At 47.9% G+C, this 25,727-nt stretch overlaps 2 protein-coding genes and 1 long non-coding RNA gene across 11 annotated transcripts in view; 1 reads left to right on the plus strand and 2 right to left on the minus strand.

The window, feature by feature from the left end:
• The window catches only part of ADAP2 (ArfGAP with dual PH domains 2), a 54,473-nt gene extending 35,993 nt beyond the window's left edge, over window positions 1–18,480 (plus strand). For 6 of the 9 annotated variants that reach the window (XM_059669498.1, XM_059669496.1, XM_059669495.1 and 3 more), the window contains 3 exons: window positions 10,369–10,512; window positions 16,397–16,474; window positions 17,420–18,480. In XM_059669498.1, coding sequence (XP_059525481.1) covers window positions 10,369–10,512; window positions 16,397–16,474; window positions 17,420–17,949 — 752 coding nt within the window. In that variant the 3' untranslated portion in view covers window positions 17,950–18,480. Of the gene's footprint in view, window positions 1–6,339; window positions 6,766–10,368; window positions 10,513–13,290; window positions 13,454–16,396; window positions 16,475–17,419 lie in introns of those variants that run through there. The other 3 variants (XM_059669502.1, XR_009449164.1, XR_009449163.1) reach the window with 3 other exon arrangements.
• Window positions 1,991–6,271, minus strand: LOC132218357 (uncharacterized). The gene is made up of 3 exons (XR_009449166.1): window positions 6,005–6,271; window positions 3,582–3,663; window positions 1,991–2,894 (listed from the first exon to the last, which is right to left on the minus strand). It is a non-coding gene; the product is annotated as an uncharacterized LOC132218357 (long non-coding RNA).
• A 464-nt stretch (window positions 18,481–18,944) lies between the features above and the next one.
• On the minus strand, window positions 18,945–19,890 carry LOC132219291 (PRAME family member 15-like). Its single transcript, XM_059671663.1, has 2 exons — window positions 19,037–19,890; window positions 18,945–18,972 (listed from the first exon to the last, which is right to left on the minus strand). Exons 1-2 carry the CDS (start codon window positions 19,888–19,890, stop codon window positions 18,945–18,947), a joined length of 882 nt encoding a protein of 293 aa, XP_059527646.1.
• Between the last annotated feature and the right edge of the window lie 5,837 nt (window positions 19,891–25,727).

Raw genomic sequence — 25,727 nt, forward strand, 5'->3', positions numbered from 1 at the left:
TTTCAACCTTTTTCCTCTTTTGGCACACATACACTAATTACTAAAATTCTGTGACACACCAAAACATAGATTATTCTTTTTGTCCCAGCTGGCGTGGCTCAGTTGGTTAGACGCCATCATGGGCACCGAGAAGTTGCCAGTTCACTTCCCAGCCAGGGCACGTGCCTGGGCTGTGGGCTTGATCCCCAGTAGGGGGTGTGCAGAAGGTAGTGGATCGATGTTTCACTCTCACATCGATGTTTCTCTCCCTCTCCCTCCCTCTCTCTCTCTCTCTCAAAAAATATCAATTAAAAACCTTTACATATTATACTTTTTACTGATCTGACCAAAACAAGGTATAATTTTGATTCATTCACATCGGAAGACTATTACTGTGTTGGCTGTTGTCATTTTTTTTATTTGACTATCTAAGGGAAAAGAGGTCAGTGCCCCTGACCAAATAGTCAGGTATTGCATGTTTTAAATTTTTTTTTGCAGCACCTGTGTTGAAAGTTGCTGATGTAGATGAAGTATAGATAGGCTTGTATTGCCCCGTTCATGCAAACTTTCTATAGATTTGAGTGTTAGCCCAGCCAGTGTGCCTCAGTGGTTGAGCATTGAGCCATGAATCAAGAAGTCACCAGATTCCCAAATTTCTCTCTCATCAATGTTTTATTTTTTTTATAATATATTTTATTGATTTTTTACAGAGAGTAAGGGAGAGGGATAGAGAGTTAGAAACATCGATGAGAGAGAAACATCGATCAGCCACCTCCTGCACACTCCCCACTGGGGATGTGCCCGCCACCAAGGCACATGCCCTTGACTGGAATCGAACCTGGGACCCTTGAATCCGCAGGCCGACGCTCTATCCACTGAGCCAAACAGGCCAGGGCTCTCATCAATGTTTTTATCTGTCTATCCCCCTCCCTTCTCTCTCTAAAATCAATAAAACCATGTTCAAATTAAAAGCTTAGGGGAACATTTTTTAAAAATATGTTTTTATCGACTTTAGAGAGAGAGAAAGGGAGAGAGAGAAACATCAATTGGCTGCTTCCTACACATCCCCTACTGGGGATTCAGCAGGAAACCTAGGCATGTACCCTGACCGGGAATCTAACCAACCCGGCAACCTTTTGGTATATGGAACGACACACAATGAAGTGGATGTTTTAAAACATAAAAAACAAAACAAAAACCCACATCCACTGTTCACTGCTAAAAAGAGTGTTTTCAGGAATCAACAATGTTCCATCTTTGTGCACATTTTAGAAGACATAAAAGCTTAGATGATACAAAAAAATGATGTCCGCATTGCTCATTACAGCTCTGTAAGGAAAGAAGGCAGCCAGGGAGGCAACTCCGCCAGGAGCCCAGGGCAGAGAGCTATCAACCCACGTGTCAGGTCTCACTTCCCCACCTCCGTGCCCGTTTTTCCCATTCAAATGAGGAAATGGTACTAACTATTGAAATGCAATGGAAGCAACAAGTATTTCTGATCCACCTCCAAGGTGCCGGGCTCTGTGCCGGGCTCTGTGCCAAGCCCTGGGCATAGGCAGGAGCCAGAGGACGTGGGCCCTGCTGTCACCAATCACAGGCTGCTGGAGGCCACCTTACCACAGGGCAGGCCGAGACAGAGGAAGGACAGGCCACTCTGGGCGCACTTGGCAATAGGGTTGGTTTCCCCTAACTGAGGGGGCGTGGGGAGCCTCCTCCTGCTCCCAAAAGTGATGTTGACTCACCTCTTGAGAGGTGAGTCAAAAGGACGAGGGTGAGGAAAACCCTCTAGGCCAGTGGTTCTCAACCTTCCTAACGCTGCGACCCTTTAATACAGCACCTCGTGTTGTGGTGACCCCCAACCATAAAATTATTTTCGTTGCTACTTCATAACTGTAATGTTGCTACTGCGATGAATCGTCATGTAAATATCTGATATGAAGGATGTGTTTTCATTGTTACAAATGGAACATAATTAAAGCATAGTGATTAATCCCCAGAACAATATGTAATTATATATGTGTTTTCCGATGGTCTTAGGCGACCCCTGTGAAAGGGTCGTTTGACCCCCAGAGGGGTCGCGACCCACAGGTTGAGAACCGCTGCTCTAGGCTGAGGCAAGACAATGTTCCAAGACCCGACGAGGGGAAAGAGAACTGGAAGAAAGCTGGAATGGCCGAAGTGAGGCCGAAGTCGACCACCAAGGTCTCTGCCTTACAATTTGTCCCTTCAAGGGATGTGCAGAAAGACACTGGGTGTTCCCTCTTCATTTCGGTGGAGACCTAGAGGGTTGGGAGGCTCTCAAAGAGGTTCTCTGCTGTTTGTGGTATTTTCCTTTGGGGACCCCCCTCCCCCCCCCCGGCCCCGTCAGAGGACAAGCAGCAGCTTCCAGGTGTCATTTCTGAGTCTTCCCGACCGCCCAATAGAGAGGGGCTGCTTCCTCCTCTGGCTCCTAAAACGCCCTGAAAACGCCTGTTTCAGTACCTGCTGGGTTGTATATTAAGGGTCAGGTTACTTGTCGGCCTTTCCCCCCTCCTGTAAGCTCTGTTGGTTGTATTCTGCTAAGTTCTGAGGACGGGAAAATAAAGGCACAGTTCTGCCCTCAAGGAACCTACGGTCTAGAGGGGGAAGAAAGAGGAATAGACAGTAACAAGCTGCTTGAGAGAAATGTGGGTTCTTAGAAGCCCCTCAGAAAGGCAGAGAACAGACACAAGGGATGGAGATAAAGGCCCAATGAAATGGAGTGCCTGGTTTTAGTTGGTCTCTGAGGCCGGGCTGGATCTCGGTCATCGGATTCCCCAACGACTCCTCTGTACTCTTACATTAAATCCTCTTCTCCCTTTTGACTTGTTAGAACAAGGAAGTTTCTTTTACTTGAGTCAGTCCTGCTGAATGAAGAGATACATTTATGCTGAGTCCTAAAGAATGAATAGAAGATACTTGGGTTAGGGTGGGGGAGGAGGGAAAAGAAGTGTGTACAAAGGCCCACAGATAAGAGAGAACATGGCCTGTTCTGGAAACTTCAACTATGGCTGGAGCACAGGTCGTCGGGAAGGGAAAGAGTGAGAACAGGTTAGACTGGAGCAGGGCCTGCTTCCCAGTGGTGGAGTAGCTAATTCAGAACAACCATTTCACAGGTGACAATGAGAAACTCTGCGCAGACTATGACAGAACAATGATCCGAAGGCCCTGGAATATAACCCGAAGCAGGACGAAACTGAGAGAAGTGGCCGCTAGAAAGCAAGGGTGCGTTTTTCATTGTTTCGATGTTCACTTAAGGGCGGGCCCCTGTGAGTGCCTCAGAGGGTCACTAAAACTCTGATGGAAACCTGCTGTCTCACGGATTGAAAAATAGAGGACAGAGTTTATGGTTGCTCAGAGGTCAACTATTCATCTGTCAGGGTCGGCTAGGTTCTGCTGCAGCAACAAGCACCCACTAAACCTCAGTTAACATACCCCGAGTTTATTTCTCTCCTTTACTCCACGTCCTATGTCGGTTGGCAGGGTGTCTGCTCATCTTAGCCACTTAGAGACTCAGGCCACCACACGCGGCTTCATTTCCATAGTCAGGGCAGCTGGCAGAAAGAGATTACAATGATACTCACTAGCTTTTTGAGCTGATGGGAAGTTAAGCAGTATTTCTGTGTGTTTCAAGTGGGCCAGGGAAGTGCCAATCCTACCAGGTGCCTAGAAAGGGAAAGAGTTGGAAACTTTGATGAGCAGCACTAAAAGATATGTTTTATTGACTACTACCTGCAATTTCCAGTATTGGAAATGTAAGGACAGAAAAGTGGGCCTTTCTTTTTTTTTTGCTGTAGCCTTCTACAACTTATGAGAAGCACGTAGTTCTTAAATCCCAAGATTGTTAGCTCCTCTGATTCAAACAGCCCCTCTGTTCAAACTGTAAGACAAGTTAAGTTATGCTCAAGGCTACATTTTTGCATACTCCTCCTCCCTGCTATTTTTACAACTCAGGGATAATTTGCATCAAGAAGTCTCTAGTTAGTAGAAAGTTCCCACCTGCTTCAAACAAGCCTCTTTTTTAAAAATATATTTTATTGATTTTTCACAGAGAGGAAGGGAGAGAGATAGAGAGAGTTAGAAACATCGATGAGATCGATCAGCTGCCTCTTGCACATCCCCCACCGGGGATGTGCCTGCAACCCAGGTACATGCCCTTGACCGGAATCGAACCCGGGACCTCTCAGTCCGCAGGCTGACGCTCTATCCACTGAGCCAAACCGGTTTCGGCTAAACAAGCCTTTTTTGAACTCTTCATAACTTTTACATGTTTTACAGGCTCAGAAAAATACTGATAAGACACCTCTTTAGAACAGCTGCCTAGACTATCTCCTAAAAAAAGCAAACAAACTTTTCAAAGTCAACCCCCTGATATCTGCTTAATTTCAGCCCCCAAAATCCTCTTTCCTTCCTTATCACCTAGCAACTGTAGCAAGGCTTTAAAAGGGGGAGCCACTTTCTGTTTCTTGCCTTGTATTGAATAACAATGCACTGGCCCTTTCCCTTCAGGGAAAGTAAAATAAACTTTCTTTCTGCCTCTCTCTCAATGCTCAGTATGAATTCTTTCACCCTCCCCTCCACCCCCCAAAACAAACAACTAACAGGAAATAGCCACAAATTTGTATTATCTGGTACCGACTTTGAGATCATGTAAGACGGGGGTAAAATATAAGACAGTATTAGTTCATTTCAACAGATCAGAGGGAGGTGGGATCTGGTCTCTGCCACTCAGTTATTGCTACGCAAGCCTGGAGGTTCCTTTGCCTCTGGGTCTTTGGAGAGGACTTGATGCTCTTCCAGCTCCGTTTTCTGGTTGCAATGCGCTTAGAACTGGAATAAGAGAGGAGGAAGAAAGCCAGCCCCGCTGGAACCAGGTGTGCAAGCTGCAAGCAAACAGACTTTCTAGTGCTTTCAACCAGGATGCCTGTTGGGTAATGTGCTTCCAGCCAGCAGAGGGCAGTAAGGAGACAGCGGCACAATCCTGCCTTGTATTAGGGATTTTTAAAGTCTACTCTAGGCTCACTCAGCTTTGCACGTTTGACTTACCGTGTGTGTGTGTGTGTGTGTGTGTGTGTGTGTGTGTGTGTGTGTGTGTTTAAAATACCAGTGCTGGGGCTCCATCTCAGACAATGAAATCAGACTCTGGGAGGGGAGCCCGAACACTGGTATTTTTCTTAAATTAATCTTTATTGTTGGAAGTATTACATATGTCCCCTTTACCCCCCATGAGCCCCCTCCAGCTTGCCCCCCAGTGCCCGCCCCCACCCCAGGCCTTCACCACCGATTATTCATATATGTCCCATATATGCATAAAAGTCCTTTGGTTGATCTCTTCCCACCCACCCACCCACCCAGCCCCGCCTTCTCTCTGAGTTCTACAATCTGTTTAATGCTTTCACGTCTCTAGATCTATTTTGTCCATCAGTTTATTTTGTTCGTTAGATTCCACATATAAGTGAGATCATGTGATACTTATCCTTCTCTGACTGGCTTGCTTATATCGCTTAGCATAATAATCTCCAGGTCTACACTGGTATTTTTAAAAAATATATTTTATTGATTTTTTTTTACAGAGAGGAAGGGAGAGGGATAGTCAGAAACATCAATCAGCTGCCTCCTGCACACCTCCTACTGGGGATGTGCCCACAACCCAGGTACATGCGCTTGACCGGAATGAACCTGGGATCTTTCAGTCCACAGGCCCACGCTCTATCCACTGAGCCAAACCGGTTACGGCTACACTGGTATTTTTAAAGTATGTCACTTACTACCCAGTGGTCCTCAACCTTCTGGCCCTTTAAATAGTTTCTCATGTTGTGACCCAACCATAAAATTATTTTCCTTGCTACTTCATACCTGTAATGTTGCTACTGTTATGAATCGTAATGTAAATATCTGATATGCAGGATGGTCTTAGGCGACCCCTGTGAAAGGGTCGTGCGACCGCCAAAGGGGTCGCGACCCACAGGTTGAGAACCGCTGTTACGGTAGGTACTGTTTTCCTAACCGTGTGCGCTGCGCCTTCTTTAATTCCTTACTGCTTGTTAAGGGGCTGGGTGACACCTAGTGGACACATTCGCTTAAGAGTCTGGAATCGAATCCTCTCTCTTTTCTTCTCCCCAGAGCTGTCGGGGTTGCATTGTAACGGGAGGACATCAAGCAGGAGGGAATCTTTGGGGCATCAGCTGGCTCCTAACGGTTTGGGGCGAGCCGGTTTCCCAGCGCAGGAGCCGGGGTGAGAGTCCGCTTTCTGCAGGAGCGGAGACTGACAGCAGCGCGGCGGGACCGCCACCGGGAGGGGAGGAGGCCGGAGGGGCGGGGAGAGGAGGGGCGAGGGAGGAGCCGGAGGAGACGTCGCAGCGGGCAGCGGCCCGGGGCGGCCCTGCTTCCGGCCGGTGGCCCGGGACCATGGCGAGCCCGGAAGACGGCCTGACGGTGCCCGTGTGGCTGGCGGAGGATGACCTGGGCTGCATCATCTGCCAGGGGCTGCTGGCCTGGCCCGTCACGCTGCCCTGCGGCCACAGCTTCTGCCGGGACTGCCTGCAGGGCCTGTGGGGCGCGGGGCGCCGCTGGTCCTGCCCCACCTGCCGCGAGGGCGCGGCGCAGCCGCTGCGGCTGCGGAAGAACACGCTGCTGCAGGACCTGGCGGACAAGTACAGCCGCGCGCTGGGCGAGCTGGGGGGCGCCCCGGGCGGGACCCCAAGCCCCAGCCCCGGGCCCGCCCCCCGGCCGGTCCCCGGACCCCCGCGCCGCGCCGCGCAGCCGCGGGTAGGGTGGCGGGACCCTGGCTTCCAACCCGCCCGCTCTCCATGGCGCTACCTCCCGCATCCTTTCTGCTTTCAGTTTACTTTTCTCCATTTAAAAGTAGAACCTGCTCTTTTGGAAAGTTTTAGAAAAATATGAAGAAGCAGAAAAAAAAAAATTCAAATCTGAAATTCTTTCAACCTCGCTGCTATACTTCTTGGCATAGAGTTCCGCTTCTTCCCAGTCTTTCCACATCTGTCTCTAACAATGTTTTTGGAGATAACGAAATTTGCCAGGTTAACCATTTTTAAGGGTATAACTTAGGGGCTTTAGTTGTTTTTACAATGTTGTGCAACCATCTCCGCTATTTCCAGAATCTTTTCATCACCACAATCAGAAGCTCCGTGCTCACCAAGCATTAACTTCTCATTCGCTCTCCGCGCCAGCCTCTGGTCCCCTCTAACCTGCTTACTGTCTCCGTGATTTTGCCTACTCTAGATATTTCATATAAAGGGGACCCTACAGGACCTGTCCCTTTGTGTCTAGCTTCCTTCACTTACCATAATGTTTTCAGGGTTCGTTCATGTTGTACCATGTGCCCAGACTTCATTCCTTTCATCATTGCCTTGTATGTATACGCCACATTTTAAAAAATCCGTTCATACATCCATGCGCATCTGGATTGTTTCCACCGTTTGGCTACTGTAAGGGATGTTGTAGTGAACGTTGGTGTGCAAGTATCTATTTTCAAAGTAGGAGGGGTCCGGTTCCCCCAGCTTTTGCTTCTGGCGCTTAGGTGTTTCCACCGTAATCTTTTGCCCCAGACATTGGCATGTTGCGGTTCAGCTTGCAGCATCCGTGAGCCATGCCCATGCTTTTTCCGTCTGAGCTCCGAGTCAGGTGAGACAAAGATGAGTACCCTATGCCACTCCTTGGGGCAGCCGGCAGCCGGGTTAGAACAGACGCACCTGACAGTTTGTGAATACGGTGTGTGCTGCTCTTCCAGAACAGGACCAGAGCCCGGAGCGAGGCGTCTTGATTATATTCCTGAGCCAGCGGGGAGTGGGCAAGGACAAGCAAAAACACCACAGTGCTTTCCTACTGCCAGGTTGCTCTTTTTCTTTCTTTTCTTTTTTATAAAAAAAAATTTTTAAAATTGATTTTAGAGAGGAAGAGAGAGAGAGAAACATCACTGATGGGAGAGAATCATTGATTGGCTGCCTCCTGTATACCCCCCAATGGGGATAGGGCCAGCAACCCAGGAATCGAACCAGGACTTCCTGGTTCATAGGTTAAACGCTCAACCACTGAGCTATGCCCGGTTGCTCTTCTTAGAAACAGTGTTTTCCAGAGTTCTGACAGTTTCTGCTTGTTTTTCGATGTTTCTGTGTGTGGGCTGGGGTGAGAGCTTGGAGCTGCCCACGCCACCCTTTTGTTGTTCTCTTGAGTCCTTTTAAGCAGAGCTAAGGTCTTGTTGTATAACCAGGGTATGTCTTTTTTTTTTTTTAAATGAATTAATAGGCATTATTTTTTTAGAGCAGTTCTAGGTTTACAGAAAATTGAGCAGATAGTACAGGAAGTTCCTATGTACCCCTCACAGTTTCTGCAGTTATTAACAATTTGCATTAATGTGGTACATTTGTCACAATTGATGAACCAATATTAATACATCGTTATTTACTAAAGTCCACAGTTTACATTAGGGTTCACCCTTCGTGTTGTGCAGTTCAATGGCTTTTGATAAATGTCTCAGGTCATGGATCTATAGTTAGTTATGGTTACCATGCAGGGTTACTGCCCGGAACATCCCCTATGCTCCTCCTGTGTGTATCCCCGAGCCAGTCTCTGGCAGCTACTGATCTTTTTACCATCTCTTTGCCTTTTCCAGAATGTCATATAGTTGGAATCATACAGTATCTAGCCTTTTCAGACTGGCTTCTTTCACAAAGCAAAATGAAGGTTTGTGGCTGGATAGCTCATTTTTTGTTATTGCTCAATAATATTTCATTGCATAGATGTACCACAGTTTATCCACTCACCTTTTGATGGACATATAGGTTACTTCCATTTTTCCCCAATTATGAATAAAGCCTGTTCTCTATTTTTAGATTATAAATACAGCATTATCCCACAGCTTCTTAAAACTCTTTGTTAATATAGTGATTGAATATCCTTTCCATTGGCTTTTAAATTAAAAAGATTGTCTTTGGGTGGTAGGCTATTAGATGATTTAAAACATTTCTTCTTTTTCATTCTCTGCATTTTTAAAATTTGCCACAATAAGTGTGTATTTCTCTTACAGATAGAAAAAGCAATGCATGTATTTTTTAAAGTCTTTAATTTGCTCAGGTGCCTGGATAAGGTCTCCTCTACAGAGTTCCTGCTGCTTGAATATTTAGGAGTGCGGCCTGGACCTTTAAGAGCAAACAGTGTTACCAGGGGTCAGCCACCTCCCTCTCTAAAGTAGCCTGCTGACAACTGCCAAAACGCATGCTATTTTGAGGGACATCAGGGCTATTTAAGAGATGAAAAAGGCCCTGAGTCAATCCCAGTTTTTGAGGCTCCAGCAAAATTTAAAATATGACAAATGTCAAAACAAAGTTATAAAAAACTCTGGTTGATTCACAGTTGAGTGATGAACGCCTTCCATTTCTGTGACTCTATGTAGAACCACCCCTTTTGGAGGGGATGCGGAGTTCTCCATTGTGGTCTGTGCCCAGGCTGCCTCTGTTGACTGTCATCAGATCATGAGGTTGTTGCCAAAATATGTTGGCTGCAAAGCTTACGCCCACTCCCAGCTGGGCAGCTGAGCAGATTAAGCTCTTTAAGTGGAGTTGTTTAGCACTCTCTTCTGAATGTTTTCAAAAAATACATATTTTTATTGTTTTCAGAGAGGAAGGGAGAGGGAGAGAGAAATAGAAACATCAATGTTGAGAGAGAATCATTGATCGGCTACCTCCATCACGCCCCACACTGGGGACCGAGCCGGCAACCTGGGTATGTGTCCTCACCGGGAATCAAACCGTGACCTCCTGGTTCATAGGTCAACACTCAACCACTGAGCTACGCTGGCTGGGCTGAATGTTTTATGTAATGTTAAAGATGCCAATAAACAAACAAAAAGGCTTTCATCTGTACATCACTAAAGTCTCCAAGATTCATTCACAGTGAACAGCTAGGTAGATCTTTTTCCCTATGGGAGAGATGTTTCTAACTCTCTATCCCTCTCCCTTCCTCTCTGTAAAAAATCAATAAAAAAAATGAGTGGAGCTTGAGCCTGAGCCACATGCCTTCCACTGCACCACTCACTCTATCAGCTGCCACCGTCCCTGCCAGGTTCACACCCATGTCTTCTCTGACTTCCCCTGTTCATAATGGCCCCTAGGCTTCCCTTCACACTTTACTCCCGTTCCCCCTTCCCCTCCATCCCACGGATGGACTCCGCTTTCCTCTTATGGCCACAGGACGATCAATAAGGGAAAGGGCTTGCAAAAGGCCTGGGGAGCCTCCCTTCTTGTCCTCTGAATGTTTCCGTCGAGTCCGTGCCTGTTCCTGTATCCAGGCTGCACACTCCATGTAGAGCTGATTCCTGGGTCCAGCTTTGGGTTCTGCTTTGCTCTTTTAAAGGCGGCGGCACCGAAGAGCATCCCGGAAGCTGGTCGGGAGCTGGCAGAGCTGGTGGAACGGCTTGTAGACATCGTCAGGAGCCTTCAGAAGCAGAGGCACCTCCCAGAATCTGGGCCAGAGAACAAACTGAACGTCCTGGGCATGGTAGGCTCAAGCTGGGAGAGGAAAGGGTGTGGCAGGAGACAGGGGCGGGGACAGCTCCCAACTGGGGCAGCATGAACGCCTTTGCAGTTGATGGATGCAGTAAGGCTCTGCCTTTTCCCCTTCGCTGGACTACCAAACAGGAAGGCCTGGAGGTGTGATAGGGAAGCTTCAAGAGGCCTAGGTCCCACCCTGTTCACCCCGCCTAACCAGCTCTAAGATCACCAGTGGCCTCTACGTAAATCCTGCAGACATTCTAGTCCTCATCTTTTTTTTTATAACTATATTTTTATTGATTTCAGAGGGAAAGGGAGGAGAGGGAGATAGAAACATCAATGATGAGAGAGAACATTGATCAGCTGCCTCCTGCATGCCCCACACTGAGGATTGTGCCTGCAACACTGGCATGCGCCCTGGCCGGCAATCGAACTGTCATCTCCAGGCGCATAGGTCGATGCTCAACCACTGAGCCACGCCTTCAGTGGCCTTTGGCACGGGTGACCACACCTTCATCCTTGAAGCTTGCCTTTCCCTTAGCTTCTGCCCACAAGCCTTCCCGTTTCTCTCTCGCTGGCTGCTCCTTTCCAGTCTGTTCTGCAGGCTCACTCGCCTCTGCTTAGCAGTGAAATGTTGGGATTCCTCAAGGCTCATCTGTGGGTCCCTTTCTCTTCCCCACACCCATGGCTTTAATCGGCACAAACAGCTCCAGCCCAGCCACTTCTCTGAGCTCTAGGCTGGTGTCTTCCTTCTCACAGTCGCCTCTTAGTATCACAAAGGCACATGACACCTAACATGCCCCAAGCTGTTCCTCTGGGGGAATTCCCCATCTGACTGCTGGTTATTCTTCCAAGGGCACAAGCCAGAAACCTGAGAATCATGCACCTCCTCCCTCACCTGCCAAAACATCTCTTGAATCTGTTTACTATTTTCTTTTTTCAAATATATTTTATGTATTTCAGAGAGGAAAGGAGAGGGAGAGAGAGAGAGAGACAGAAACATCAATAACGAGAGGGAATCATTGATTGGCTGCCTCCTGCACACCCTACACTGGGGATGGAACCCACAACCTGGGCATAGCCCTGACCAGGAATCGAACCATGACCTCCTGGTTCATAGGTCAACGCTCAACCACTGAGTCACCCTGGCCGGGCTCTATTTATTGCTCCTGAGCTCCCTTGAGACTTCTCTAATCCAAGCTTATGATCACGTCTTGCCTGGATTTCTCCAGGAGCCTCCTAATTGCTCCACTCCACCGCCTCTAGTCTGCTGTCCTCGGGGTCATCAGAGTGACCCTCTCAAGTGCAGATCTGATCATGGAACTCAAACGCTTAAAACACTCCAGTGGCATCTGTTGTGCAGGATTCATCCTCACAGAACCAACAAGAGCCCGCAGGATTCTGTCCCTGCCTCCTCTCCCATCTCATTTCACCCAGCTCTTCCTGGCTCTTCAGGTCCCGGCCGCGCTGGCCCACGTCTGCCCTCCAGGGTGTTGCCACACTTTCCCCCACCACAGGGTGCACTCCATGGAATGTTCTTCTTTCGCCCTGTCACCTAGGGAATGCCTGCTCATCCTTCAGACCCCAAGGAGATCATCACTGTCCTGGAAAATCCTTCACTGCTTTCCTTGAACCGGGCACATCCCCCTATTAGAGGCGCTCTCTCTCATGACTCCATGTAACTTCCATGGGCAGCCGTTAGCACAGCCACAATTTACTCACGTCTGCCCTCCCTCTTCTCTAGCCCTGGACTCTAAGCGTCATGAGGGTGGAGACCTTGAGGGCTTTTGTTCTTTTGTTCACCCTTGTATCCCCAGGCCTGGCACAGTGCTAGGCACTGCCCACTGAATGGGTGAATAGGTGGGACTTTAGGGATGTAACATTAGTATTATGAGCTTGGGCAAGTCATTTCATCTCTCTGAATCTCAGGTTTCTACCTGTAAAGTAGGAATAATGAGGCCTGCAGCAGTGAAATGTTGGGATTGAAAGGGATGGTGTATAAAAAAAGTGCTTTAGCAATGAGAAAATGTAGGGCAATACAATGAAGTATGGCAAATTTTAGCTCAACTTCACAAACATTAGCTTTTTCTTTGGCAAAATGGGGATAATAAACCCACCATGGAAGGTTGTTATGCAAATTCGAGGTGAGCAGTGGAAGGAACTCAGTAAGTGGTGCCTGCTACTGTTACGATTGGTGAAAACAGTGGGCGGTGGCTTATGCAAAGTTGGGAAGGAAAGTCCGGTGCTGGTGCTACAGGTGGGAAGTAGCGGATGGGAGGCTGTATTGGGGACTCATAGGACCTGAAGTGCAAGAAAATCCGTGAGCACGTGTTGGAGGCCCCAGAGAGCGGGGCCTGGGTGAGAAGGTATATGCTATCATGATAAGAGTCTGGGGAAGATGAGCCTAGCCTTGTGGCTTAGCTCAGTGGCTATCTGTATTATTTACTTTGTAAATTATATGGGCCTAACAACTTTTGACTTATTTTTTGACTTGTTTTAGTATTACTTAAGAAATTGATATTTATTGTACAAAAGGATGAGAAAATACATAGCCGTTTAAAGAATATAAGTGAAAATCATCCATCACCCCCCCCTCTTTAATACTTCTGCTGTACTATGTATTACTCCAGATTATTTTCAAAGTGTGTATTTTGAGGGCCTAATTATGTTTTAAAAACTCGTTAGGAGGTAAGTGGAAAATTATAGATGGGTTGCAACACTGGAGTATACTATTTGATGCATTCCTGGGAGACTTTCTTTTCTTTTTTAAATGCTTCATCAATAGGCTTTTTCTGGTGGGGTGGACCATTCCTTGATTTCTCCAAAGCTAGCGACTTCCAACACAGCTGAGGACAAAATGAGAGACATTCTGCATGACCTAGAAGACATCCGGGGGAAATTGCAAGAAAACTTCACGGGGAAAGAGCCGCCTGAAGAACAAAAGCAGGGTGAGTTGAGTTTATTTGGAGAGGAGGGTTAAGTAGGGAAGTTGGGGGGAAGGCAAAGTGTTCCATGGTTGTCTGGGGATGTGACCCAGGGCCCCACTGCATGTCACTGTGGTGTATGTGAGGAGAGATGGGGCTGAGGTATTTCGCGGCTGCCTATGTTTTTGGAAGTGACTGGAGTTGTAATAGAACACAGGCCCTTGATGAGATAGAAACTCATTTTCTAAGACCTGTACATCAGTCTGGACCAGACTTTGCTGGCTTACCATTCATCAGTGTTATCTATCGGAGGTGATTCGGAAATAGGCCGCTTTTCATTTTTAACTAGTAAATGCCTTTATTTAATAAAACCTTCAACTTTATGCCCTGGCCAGTGTGGCTCCGTTGGTTGAGCGTCATCCCATGCACCGAAAGGTCGCAGGTTCGATTCCCGATCAGGGCACATGCTGAGGTGGCAGGTTCATTTCCATAAACCCACCATCTTAGCCATTTTTAAGCATACAGTCTGGTCGTGTTAAGTACATTGACTTTCCTGTACAACCAAGCTCCAGATCTTTTTAATTAGGCAAAACTGAAACTCTATACTATTGTTTAAACGGGAACTCCCCACCCCACATTCACTTCCAGTTTCTATGAGTGTGATTGCTCTAGGGACCAGATGTAAGTGGAACCACACAGCTATTGTCTTTTTGTGACTGGCTTGTTTCACTTAGTATAATGTTTTCAAGGGTCATCGCCGTTGTGGCATGTGTCAGAATTCTCTTCTTTCTTAAGGCTGAGCAGTATTCCATTGTATGCATATGGTGCATTTTGCTTATCCATTTAACCAGCAATGGACACTGGGTTGCTCCCACCTCTTGGCTATTGTGAATAACACAGCTGTGAACATGGGTGTGCAAATATCGCTTCAAGATCCTGCTGTCAGTTCTTTTGACTGTATCCCCAGAAGTGGAATGAATGGCTGGATCATATGGTAATTTCTGTTTTAATTTTTTGAGGAATGAAGCATACCTCTTATAGTATTCTTTGAAAATTCAATTTATAACATTTAAGTATGCCTTAGCAAGTACAATATAGTTATTCCTTAGTGATTATGTTGTTTTTGGCTATTTGGACCAGTCCAGAACATTTTTAAAGCAAAGGATCTGATATACCCCCATATTCTGAAACATCATTCCCTGAAGTTGTCACAGGATTTTTAAAAAAAATATTTTTTAAAAAATTCATTTCAAAGAGAGGAAGGAAGGGAGAGGGAGAAGGAGAGAGGGAGGGAAGGAGGGAGGGAGAGAGAGAGAGAGAGAAACATCAATGATGAGAGAGACTCGGATCGGCTGCCTCCTGCATGCCCCTTACTGGGGACTGGCTTACAACCCAGGCATGTGCCCTTGATCAGGAATTGAACCTGGTATCCTTCAGTCTGCAAGCTGATGCTCTAGCCATTGAGCCAAACCAGCTGGGATGTCACAGGATTGTTTTATTTAGGAAGGGAGAGGGAGAGAGAGACAGAAACATCAATGATGAGAGAGAATCATGGATCGGCTGCCTCCTGCACGCCCCACCCTGGGGATCAAGCCTGCAACCCAGGCATGTGCCCTGACCGGGAATCGAACCGTGACCTCCTGGTTCATCAGTCGATGCTCAACCACTGAGCCACGCCAGCCGGGCTCACAGGATCGTTTTAAAGACAATAGATAGTGTTCTTCAAGTCAGTGCTTTAACAGTTGCCACGCCATTTGACTGGCTCATCACAGTGCTTTCCTTTGTCCCTATGTAAGTACTCCATGCGCTGCCATAGAAATCACATTTTATGCCGAACAATTTTACTTACACAGAATAGTGCTATGTTATTATTTTATATTCCCCAGGGATCCTGGCTACGTTTTAAAAAGATAAAGCCTGGCCTTAGCCAGCTTGGCTCAGTGGATAGAGCATCAGCCTGCAGACTGAAGGGTTCCAGGTTCGATTTTGATCAAGGGCATATATCTTGGTGGCAGGCTTGATCCCTGGCCTCGGTAAGGGTGTGTGCTGGAGACAACCAATCAATGTTTCTCTCTCTGTGTCTCTCCCCCTTCCTTCCACTCTCTCTAAATATCAATGGAAAAATATCCTCTGTGGGATTAACAGCAACAAGAAGATACACATGGGGGAAGATTTTACCTTCATAGTCCGCACTGTGACGTCTCCTTTACTTTCTCTTCTTCTACCTACTATGTGGGCATTGGAAGCACACAGTAGCTTTAAGTTAACAGTTAAACTTTAGTACATTGAGAAGGAAGTAGGAGGTGTCAGTGAGTTGAGATGAATCTCACACCAACTCACGTTTCCCAGTTTTTATAACAGTTTAAAGCATTGAGCCCAGCCAGTGTGGCTCAGTGGTTGAGCATCAACCTATGAACCAGGAGGTCATGGTTTGATTCCCGGTCAGGGCCCATGTCCAGGTTGCAAGCTTGATCCCCAGTGTGGGGCCTGCAGGCCGCAGCTGATCCATGATACTCTCTCATCATTGATATTTCTCTCTCCCTCTCCCTCTCCGTTCCTCTCTGAAATCAATAAAAATATTAAAAAATAAAATAAAAATAAACCACTGACACGGGGTTTGTGGATATCCTGGATGTCAGGGCACTGTTGTCTCCTGGAACTGTCTTAGTTAATTTATTTGCTAAATACACTTCCTAGATACCTGACACTAGGCTTGGTTCTTAGACTATAGAGATGAACAAGGAGCCAGCAACGAGTTTAGGGTTCAGGGAGGAAAGGGTGGGAAAAGGCTCAGTGAGAACATGGGGCTGGACGACCCTGAGCTGGCTGCACTGCCTGGTCGCGCCCTGACGCTAAAGGTGCTGCTGCTGCTGCGAAGACAAGCCATTGCTCTGATCGTGAGGCTTAGATACCGTCTACTTGCTTTTATAAAACTTTTCCCCCCTCCCAATTTTTTTTATTTCTTAGTTAAACTCCCGGAAGGTCTGTCTTCTTCCTCATGCCCACGGACTGACCAGAGCCTCCTTGCATCCAGGTTTGTTCAATGTAAGTATGTGGTCTGCTTAAAACTTGCGTTCGGCCGGCTGCAGACGGGAGCTGGGACAGTGTGCTTGTCCATCTCCCTGCCGCTAGGCCCAGCACCTCACACGAGCCCTTCCCGTGGGGAGCTGATTACAAAGACGAAGGGAATGAAAAGCTCCCAAATTCCAGGCTGACCCAGACCCATGGTCACTGGGAGCTCAGGCCACCTGTGGGCATCCATGCTGGTACCACCATAGGCAGCCAACTGCCCACTCCCCCGTCCGCTGTCCCAGTCTGGAGTGGTCACTGAGGGCACGGATCCTGGACCCAGACAGCGTGGGTTTGACTCCTAGCTCCTGCTCACTAGCTCTGTGATCTTGGACAAGTTAGGTAACCTCCCAGCGTCCCGGACCCCTCATCTGTAAGATGGAGAACATAATAGTCCTACTTCCTCCAGGGATTGCCATAAGGGTTAGATGAGTGAATGTGTTTAAATGTGCCTAGAGTAGAAATGCTATGTATGTATTCACATCTTTTTACTCAGCAGGGAACAGTATAAAATATACAAAATGAATAAGACATGATCCTTAATCAGGAAGCTTATGTATTATAACTAGCGAGAGATGGACAGCCGTGGTCATGTCACTGTGCTCCAAGTAGAAGATGGTACATTAGAGAACAGCTAAAACATGGGGGGTATCGAGCAAAGCAAGAGGTGCCTTTTTGCTGGGTGGGACGCAGGGAGGGCTCCCTGGAAGAAGGTTGATGGTAAGTGGAGGCTAAGGAGGGAAAGGGGTATTGTCAGCAAACATCAGAGAGCAGCAAGTGTTTGCCATACCTGTATTAATGCCAGTCCGAGTAGAACTTTATCACACCCAAAGATACAGAGCTGCTTTTGCTCTCTGAGGACCTCTGAGCAGGGACAGTCAGAGCTGGCTGGTTATGTTCTTGTTTTTCTCTTTTCTTCAGGGGCTGTCAGTCCAACCTTTGACCTGGGGAGCCTGCCCTGTAGCCTGGAGCTGTCGGAGGACCGCAGGAAGGTGACTGTATCTCACATCCCACAGCTTTATGCCTGGAGTCACGACAGGTTTACCATCTGCCAGGTCTTATGCTCCCAGGCCTTCTCTTCTGGGCAGCAGTACTGGGAAGTGGACACTCAGCAGTGCAGTCACTGGGCGATTGGCGTGGCTTCCTGGGGGATGAGCCGCGACCAGATGCTGGGAAGGACCAGGGACTCCTGGTGTGTGGAGTGGAAGGGAACCAGCCAGCTCTCGATGTGGCACATGGTCAAGGAAACTGTCCTCGGCTCAGAAAAACCTAGGGTGGTGGGCATCTGGCTGGACCTCGAGCAGGGGAAGCTTGCCTTCTATTCAGTGGCTAATCAGGAGAAACTTCTGGGCGAGTGCCCCGTCTCCGCCTCCTCGCCCCTGCACCCTGCCTTCTGGCTCTATGGTTTACATCCCGGAAACTCTCTGACCATAAGGCCGGTAAAGGTATAAAGGTTGAAACACCTTGGTTTCCTGTCCTCTTTCTCTGCCTTCAAGAATCCCACTCCTGAAGGTAAGGGGTGTGCAGGGAAGGGTTAACTCTGCACTGTCCAAAGAAAGAAAGGCGCTGGAACGTAATCTCTAATCCTTTGGAATATCCTGCCTGATTAGAGCGTCTTCGTTCACCTGGGGGCCTTGGGCCGGGAGGCGTCATCAGCTTGACCTCGGAGAGGCTGGAGACCAAGGTCAGCCACCTGGTTGGTGAGGCCTGTCTACCTGAGCGACCTCCACGGAAAGACCTGGATGCCAAGGCTTGCGTGACTTTCCCTGGCTGACAATACTCCTTGCACATTGTCACACATCGTTGCCGGGAGAATTAAGAATTGTCCATATGACTCCACTGGGAGAGGACAATGGGTGTCTCCTGGCTGCTGCCCTATGTGCCTTCTTTTTACTGCTGATTTTAATATGTATCTTTTCACTGTATAAACTGTATAACAGTTCTGTTGAGTTCTGACAATCCTAGTGAATCACTGAACCTGAGAGTGGTGGTTTTTTTTTTTGCCTTTGAAATTATCTTTATTTCTCATCATCCCTTTACCACCAACCACCCCAGGATTAACTCCCACACATGCACCTTGAACCCAAATCTTGCCTCCTCCCCAAGCAAATCAGATTCATGTTTCTGATTGTAGGACACTTTGCCTTTGAGGTCCCATGAACTCCCCAACTTTTGCCCCTGCAATCCTGTACCCGGGCTGGGTCCTCCCTTTCCCCATGCACACTGAGCATGAACCTGAAACGTGGGTGCCCCCTGCATACTGCACCCTGGTCCGAGGTTTCAGCTTCCAAAGGCCCAGAAAGAAGCCTTTGCTGGTGCACCCAGGGAGCAGGGTCACTACAGGGCACAGCACGGGCTCCATGTCATGGAAATGCCACAACATAAAGCTCACTATCGCCAAAGTGCTCGGTGGCAAGACAGATGGTCCTGGGCTGTCCTAACTCCCTCAGTATCCCCATGAGCTCAGCCCGGATCTGGGCAAGTCTCTCCTGGTTGATGGTCCCCTGGATCCTGTAACACTCCAGGGGGACGGGGTACAGCTCGAACTCTAAACTGCGCAGCCCGGCTGTGTGGTGTAGCAGCTTCTCCACGGTGGCCACGGAGAAGTTGTTCTCAGAGATGGTGAACTCCCTGAGCTGGTGACAATGGCTCAGGACAGGCAGGATGGCCTGGACTTGGGAGTCCACCATCCCACAGTTATCCAGGCCCAGGTCCTGGAGGGTGGGTGCCACTGCCTCCAGCAGAGCTCGGAGGGACTCGGGACTAAAATCCGCGAGGCTGAGGCGAAACAGATGCAGGGACTTCAGCTGCCTGAGGTTCGGGCACTGGAACAGGGGTGTCAGGTCTGAATGCGTCAGCCTCTGGCAATTTTCCATGGGGAGTTTGTCCAAGGGGGTCTGCAGGCACCTGAGCATCTGGTCCAGACGGCCTTGGAGGAAGGAGGGACAATCCATGTTGAGGTCCCGGAGGTGCCGCAGCCTGAGCATCTGAGAGAGGAATTGGGAAAAGGATCGCGGCTCCTCCTGCTGTTTCCTGTCCCAATCCTCTTCCTCCTCCCGGTCCTCCTCCTCAGCCAACACGTCGATGTAGGAGAGAGAGAGTCTCTGCAGGTTACTCATCTGACCCAGGTAGAGACCAAACGTCCCCAGGGTGGGCAGGTCCCAGATGCAGTTCACTTCCACCTCCTGGATGCAGTCCAGCTGCACCCCATCCAGGACCCTCCTGACCCTCTGGAAGGGCACCTCAGAAATCCTCACCGCCTTGCAGCACAGGTGTAGCAACCCTTCCCTCTCCTTGGTCCATTGGATGATGTACATGAGAAACTCATCCCCGTCCCTTGCATTGAAGTTAAGGTCTAGGAACACCTCCAAGGGAGCCAAGGGGTGCTCCATGTTGGGGCTGGAGCTGTGCACAGTCACTGGTCCCCTAGGTGAGCACTTCGGGGTGCTGTCTCCACACCACATTCTCAGAAGTTGGCACCCATGTTCCTTAAATCCAGCACCCGCAGTTTCCACCTCCGGGGCCTCACCTCTTGGGCAAGCAGAACGTCAAGCCCATCCAACACGGCTTTTAGGACTATGACCTCAGGCTGCTTCATCAGGTCCCCAGAGGGAGCACAGTGAAGGGCCAGGCGCGCACCATCGCCTTCAGGGGCTCCCGGATTCTCCTGTGGCAGGCCTGAATGAACAGCGGCGGGAGGAGCTCAGCCGGCAGGTAGTCCAGAGCTGTGACGGCTGAGGCCGGGTCCCTCAGCAGGCTCTCTCCTGCCAGCTGCAGGAGTGTGGGTGGGGTCTTGGTGCTCATCATCAAGGTGCTCAGAACGGAATCCTGCAGAAACGTCTGCTGTGACCGGTAGGCTGGGGCTCGGATCTCAGACCTGCTGGAGAACCACCGCACTGACTGCAGAGCTGGAGGACTCTGAATCTCTCCTCTGGTGTCTGCCGTTTTTATACACCTTCTCAAATGCTAACATCCAATCAGAACCGCCCGTCTCTACCCCTTTATTCTAAAGGGATTATTGCTTTTCTGCTGTGACCAGGTTTGGTGGGGCTCAGATCTGAGATCTGGTGGAGAACCATGGCATTGACTGCGGAGCTGGAGGACTCTCCTGAGAGTGGTTTTAAGGGACCCCCGTCCCCCCAAACACAAGGGGCATGTTATGAACCCCTGTGAAATGTTACCACAAATGGAGTGGTTTCCAACAACACACATTTGTTGTCTCAGTCTGTGAGTGAGGAGTCAGGCCTCCGCTTCAGCGTCTCACAAGCCGCATTCGGGGTGTCAGCTGGGGCCTGGGTGTCATCTGAGGCTCGACTGGGGAAGGACCTGCTTCTGAGCTCACAGGGCTGTTGGCCACATTCAGATTCTCCTGGGTGGTCAGGCTTCGGGCTTCGGTGTCTGCTGAGTATTGGTTTGATATGATTTTAAATCCATTTGTTTATGACTTAAGTGAAGCTGTTTAATCCTGTTTATGCAAAGACAAGAAAATGTTTTAGAAGGGAAGTTGTTTTGCCCAACAGGTGTGGTTGAGGGTTGACCTATGATCCAGGAGTAGATCAAGGTTCATTTCTTGGTCAGGGCACATGCCTGGGTTGTGGGCTCCATCCCCAGTAGCGGGTGGGGGATGCAGGAAGCAACTAATCAATGATTCTCTCTCATCATTGATGTCTCTATCTCCCTCTCCTTCTCCCTTCCTCTCTGAAATCAATAAAAATAATTAATTTTTTTTTAAAAAAAGATAGGAAGTTGTTTTGATATAGAACAATGACGTAAGTTGTGTCAGGATGTTCTTATCTCATCTGTTGTTGATAAGCACTCAGTACCCCAGGGGGCTCACTGATAAGAGGAGAAGCAACTATGGCAAGAGGACGCACTTAGACTAAAAATACTGTACTCGGCTCATCGGCGCTGTCATGGCGGGCTTGCTGAAGAAGACCACCGGCCTTCCGGGGCGGGCTGCATGTGAGAGTCCACATGAGAGGCTAAGCGTATTGTACACAAAGATTCTTGAGCAAATCTAAAAGTGCCGCATATAGGAAGTACACAGAAGAGATTACAAATGAGAAGCTGGATATGGTTAAAGCAAAGCCAGGTGTTAGAAAATTAGAAGACCGACTTCAAGGTGGCCAAATAGAAGAGGCGATTCTTCAGGCTGAAAATGCGCGGAGTCTGGTGAGAACAATGATACGGTGGAAACCATGGGGCCCTTTAGCGCAAGCATGTCAGACTGCTCGCGGCCTGTGGGCCACATGCGGCCCACAACGAATATTTTTGCGGCCCAGCCAATATAAGGGTATGTAAGAAACGTTTTAATAAAAATTTCGTTACTTAATTTTGACAATATCCTGTTATACATAATTATTAATAACGAACTACAATGTTCGCTAGTGACTGACTACCACAGTATAATCATGTTGCATTCATTTCCCTACGCGCCTTACGCGCAGGCGCACCATTTCTCTCCACGAATACTAGCAGCGAATATTTTAGCAGCCGATTGCCACGTCATTAGTCTTGGACTGACTTGTTTGGTGTGCGCAGCAGGAAATATTTCGCTTTCGGAGAACAAGAAAAATAGGTTCATTTGCGTTACGCTTATTAATTTGTGCAGTTATCCAGTGTCTGGTAAGTTAATGTTCAAGAAAAAATATCAATTTTTATTAAAATGTTCTATTTTATGTTAACGATTACTCATTTATTTCAGCCCTTTGTATTCTGCATGTCACTGTTGAAATAATCCTACGTTTCTATGAAAATAGAAGCTTTTGTTTTCTTGCGGCCCACATAAACTTAAACCTTGTTTATTTGGCCTGTGTTAGCCTTTGAGTTTGACATGCTTGATTTAGAAGGCAGAAAATATACCTACTGAATTTATGGCTTTGGGAGAAGTAGTTTTGAAACAGAATATTGTTAGTGCGAGTTAGTTGTTACTAACCGTGGAGAGCGGCTACAGCGTTGGGACAGGTTCAAGCCTGGGACTAGTGAGAGGGCACGATCCTCTCGTGGCAAAGCCACATGCAAGTCCCAGCACAGTTATAGCCAAAGGTTACAGTTGAAAGCTCGACCTTATGGTCCGAACCTGTGTTCCCATGTGGCTGAGTGATACGGGCTGCGGGAGGTGCAGCAAGTAAACAAAGCTTGATCAGGTGCATGTAATTGAGTAGATTGGAAACCCACGAGAATGTTGTCAACATCTTGACCATGCCCTTACTTTGCCTCGAGGAATCTGCCTATAAAATAAGGACTCGGCTTGCAGGCCTGGGTGCTGTCTCGCCATCAGAGAGGGCAGCGTCCCACCTAGCGCCCAGCTTTCTTCTCTTGTCTGTCTTTTCTAAATCCTTCACCACCCCCTCTCAGGTTCACCCATGGCCGTGCCGGCTCGGCCAAACTAACTGTATTTCATTAGAAACAAAGAAGTGATGACAGATAAAAACCGGCTCCTTTGCAAGCCTAGAAACTGGAAGGGAACCGAGAAAGTCTAGAAATCCTGGGGTTTACTGTGTTGAAAGGAACAATCATCTCTCATTTTCAACCTCTATGGGCTGTAAAATATTCTCAAAATAGGCCATAGCTGTAGGGGCAAAGTTCAAAACTAAAGGCATGGCTATGAACACTCAGCTTTAAGGTCAAGACCAAATCAAGGGCATGACCATCACTCCCCTTGTTAAGATCTCTGAGGAGATTAAGACAGTCCCAGGGAATCCTGTTTGTTGGACAAAACGACTCATAGAAAGGAAACTGGATGTCATAAAGCCTAGCAGTGCCAAAGTACTTGAAATTATATGGGGAGAGAGGGAGGGCAGGGGCCACGTCTCAAAGCGAACTGTGAGTTTAGCTACTGACACTTCCTGTTGTCCAAAGTCTAGATGAAATAAGGCTGACTTTTCAGAACATAAAATGATCTTGAGCCCCAGCATCTACAGGCAGGAAGCAGGCTGATGATGTCGGTAAGAAAAACAAAAATAGCCGTAACCGGTTTGGCTCAGTGGATAGAGCGTCGGCCTGTGGACTGAAAGGTCCCGGGTTCGATTCCGGTCAAGGGCCTGTACCTTGGTTGCGGGCACATCCCCAGTAGGAGATGTGCAGGAGGCAGCTGATAGATGTTTCTCTCTCATCGATGTTTCTAACTCTCTATCTCTCTCCATTCCTCTATGTAAAAAATCAATAAAATATATTTTAAAAAAGAATAAAAAAAGAAAAACAAAAATACACGGAAGAAAAATGGCAAAAAACAGGAACAGATATTTCAGAGAAGAGGAAGCCCTATGGCTGGTAGACCAGTGAAGGAATGTTTAGCCTCATTACTGGTCAGGGAAACCCAAATCCAGACGAGGAAGATAATCTTAATTCAAAATAATTTGGTTAGGAAAAAAAAAAGGACACTCGGACAATACCAAGTGTTGGAGGGACTGTGGATAGACAGGGCCTTGTAGCGTTGCTGGTATTTTTATGTAGCTACTTTGGAAAATGAACGGAACTATCTTGTAACAGTGAATATCTCAAACCAGCAATTTCACAGATTTATATATACCTAATAGAAATCTTGCTTATACAAAAATGGTCATAGCTGCACTGTTTACGATGGCAGAAATCTGGAGAAAAACTCAAATGCCCACCAAGAGGGAGTGGATGAATAAATTAGTAGTATACTGCCCTCGCCGGTTTTGCTCAGTGGATAGAGCGTCGGACTGCGGACTCAAGGGTCCCAGGTTCAATTCCGGTCAAGGGCATGTACCTTGGTTGCGGGCACATACCTAGTAGGGAGTGTGCAAGAGGCAGCTGAATCGATGTTTCTTTCTCATTGATGTTTCTGGCTCTCTATCCCTCTCCCGTCCTCTCCGTATAAAATCAATGAAATATATTTTTTAAAAAATTAGTAGTATACTTACCTGATGGAATATCACACAGCAGTTAAAACAATGAATTGCAGTGACGCTCAGTCATATGGATATACGTTAACAAAATACTTATTGGGCAAAACAGTAAGTCCCTACAGTTATAAACAGTATGATGCCCTTTTAATAAAGCAAAAAGATATACATTTTAGTAATACATGAATTCAGGGTGTTGGTTACGTTGGGTTGGAGGAGTCGGGGAGAATGGTGTAGAGGGAAAATAGGTTAGAAGTAGGTGATTGTCCAGGCGCTAGCTTTTGTTTGGAGTGATGGTTCACATGCATTGATGGCATTATTAAAAAGAACTGGAACTTTTAAAAAGAGATAGTTTTGATTGCTTTTTAAAAAAAGTCATGGGCTATGAGCGTTATGAATCGTAGAAGTTGGCTAGTTCCACTCCTTCACGTCTCCTTTACTCCCCCTCACACCTAACCCATGTCAGTCCTGTCGCAGCACAGCCGGGTCTGTCCCCTTTGCACACACCTGTGCCAGTGGAAGCCACCCTCTCATCCGCCAGCACTTCCTCTATGGCAGTGGTTCTCAACCCTCCTAATGCCGCGACCCTTTAATACAGTTCCTCATGTTGTGGTGATCCCCAAGTTCATTATTACAAGTTGAACATAATTAAAGCATAGTGATTCATCACAAAAACAATATGTAATTATATATGTGTTTTCTGATGGTCTTAGGCGGCCCCTGTGAAAGGGGCGTTGGACCCCCAAAGGGTCGCGACCCACAGGCTGAGAACCGCTGCCCTATGGACTCCTCCACGCTCTGCTGCTCTCTGTTTTTCAGCTGTCTTCCCAACGCCCTTAGATTAAAATTTGAGCTCATCGTGGCCTGCCAGGCTTCCCATGAGCTGGTCCCTGCCTTCCTCATAGACGTCATGTGCTACACTCATGCCCACACAGGTTTCATATGCCATTCTCACTGGCTTTCCTTCTGGAACACTCCAGGCTGCTGTCTGCATGCAGCAGATGCTGCCAGTACCCAGCTCACGTACCCCGGCCAGGCCTTCCGTCAACTGGCTTCAGCCATGGAAGACGCCCTGCCCATGAGCAGTGGGCAGCGGTGCTAGGGAGCACCCTGCCCTGCCCAAGGACTGGCGGGCATTGGAGTATAGACACGCCTGTTCCTTTGCTTCTCAGTGGGATAACTCAGGGGTGGGCTCTGCCCTGTTTCCCAGAGTGTCGCTGGGAGATGCCATTTCAGTCACGTGCAATGGAGCTGACTCAATGATCTCTTATTGACATCTCCTTTCTTCAGTCCTTCCCCATCTTGGAATATCACACAGCCTTGCCCCCCTTAACATTAACACTGCTCCCCTGCTCCCT

Source organism: Myotis daubentonii, chromosome 16 (genome assembly GCF_963259705.1).
Source record: "Myotis daubentonii chromosome 16, mMyoDau2.1, whole genome shotgun sequence".
Classification (NCBI taxonomy): Eukaryota; Metazoa; Chordata; class Mammalia; order Chiroptera; family Vespertilionidae; genus Myotis; species Myotis daubentonii.

What these genes read in the sequence shown, in the direction of transcription:
- LOC132219291 (XM_059671663.1), bottom strand. Translation starts at nt 19,890, where the DNA reads ATGGAGCACCCCTTGGCTCCCTTGGAGGTGTTCCTAGACCTTAACTTC. An exon ending in CGCAGTTTAGAGTTCGAGCT is followed by an intron (nt 18,973 to 19,036) that starts GTACCCCGTCCC and finishes AGACTTGCCCAG; the next exon opens with ATCCGGGCTGAGCTCATGGG.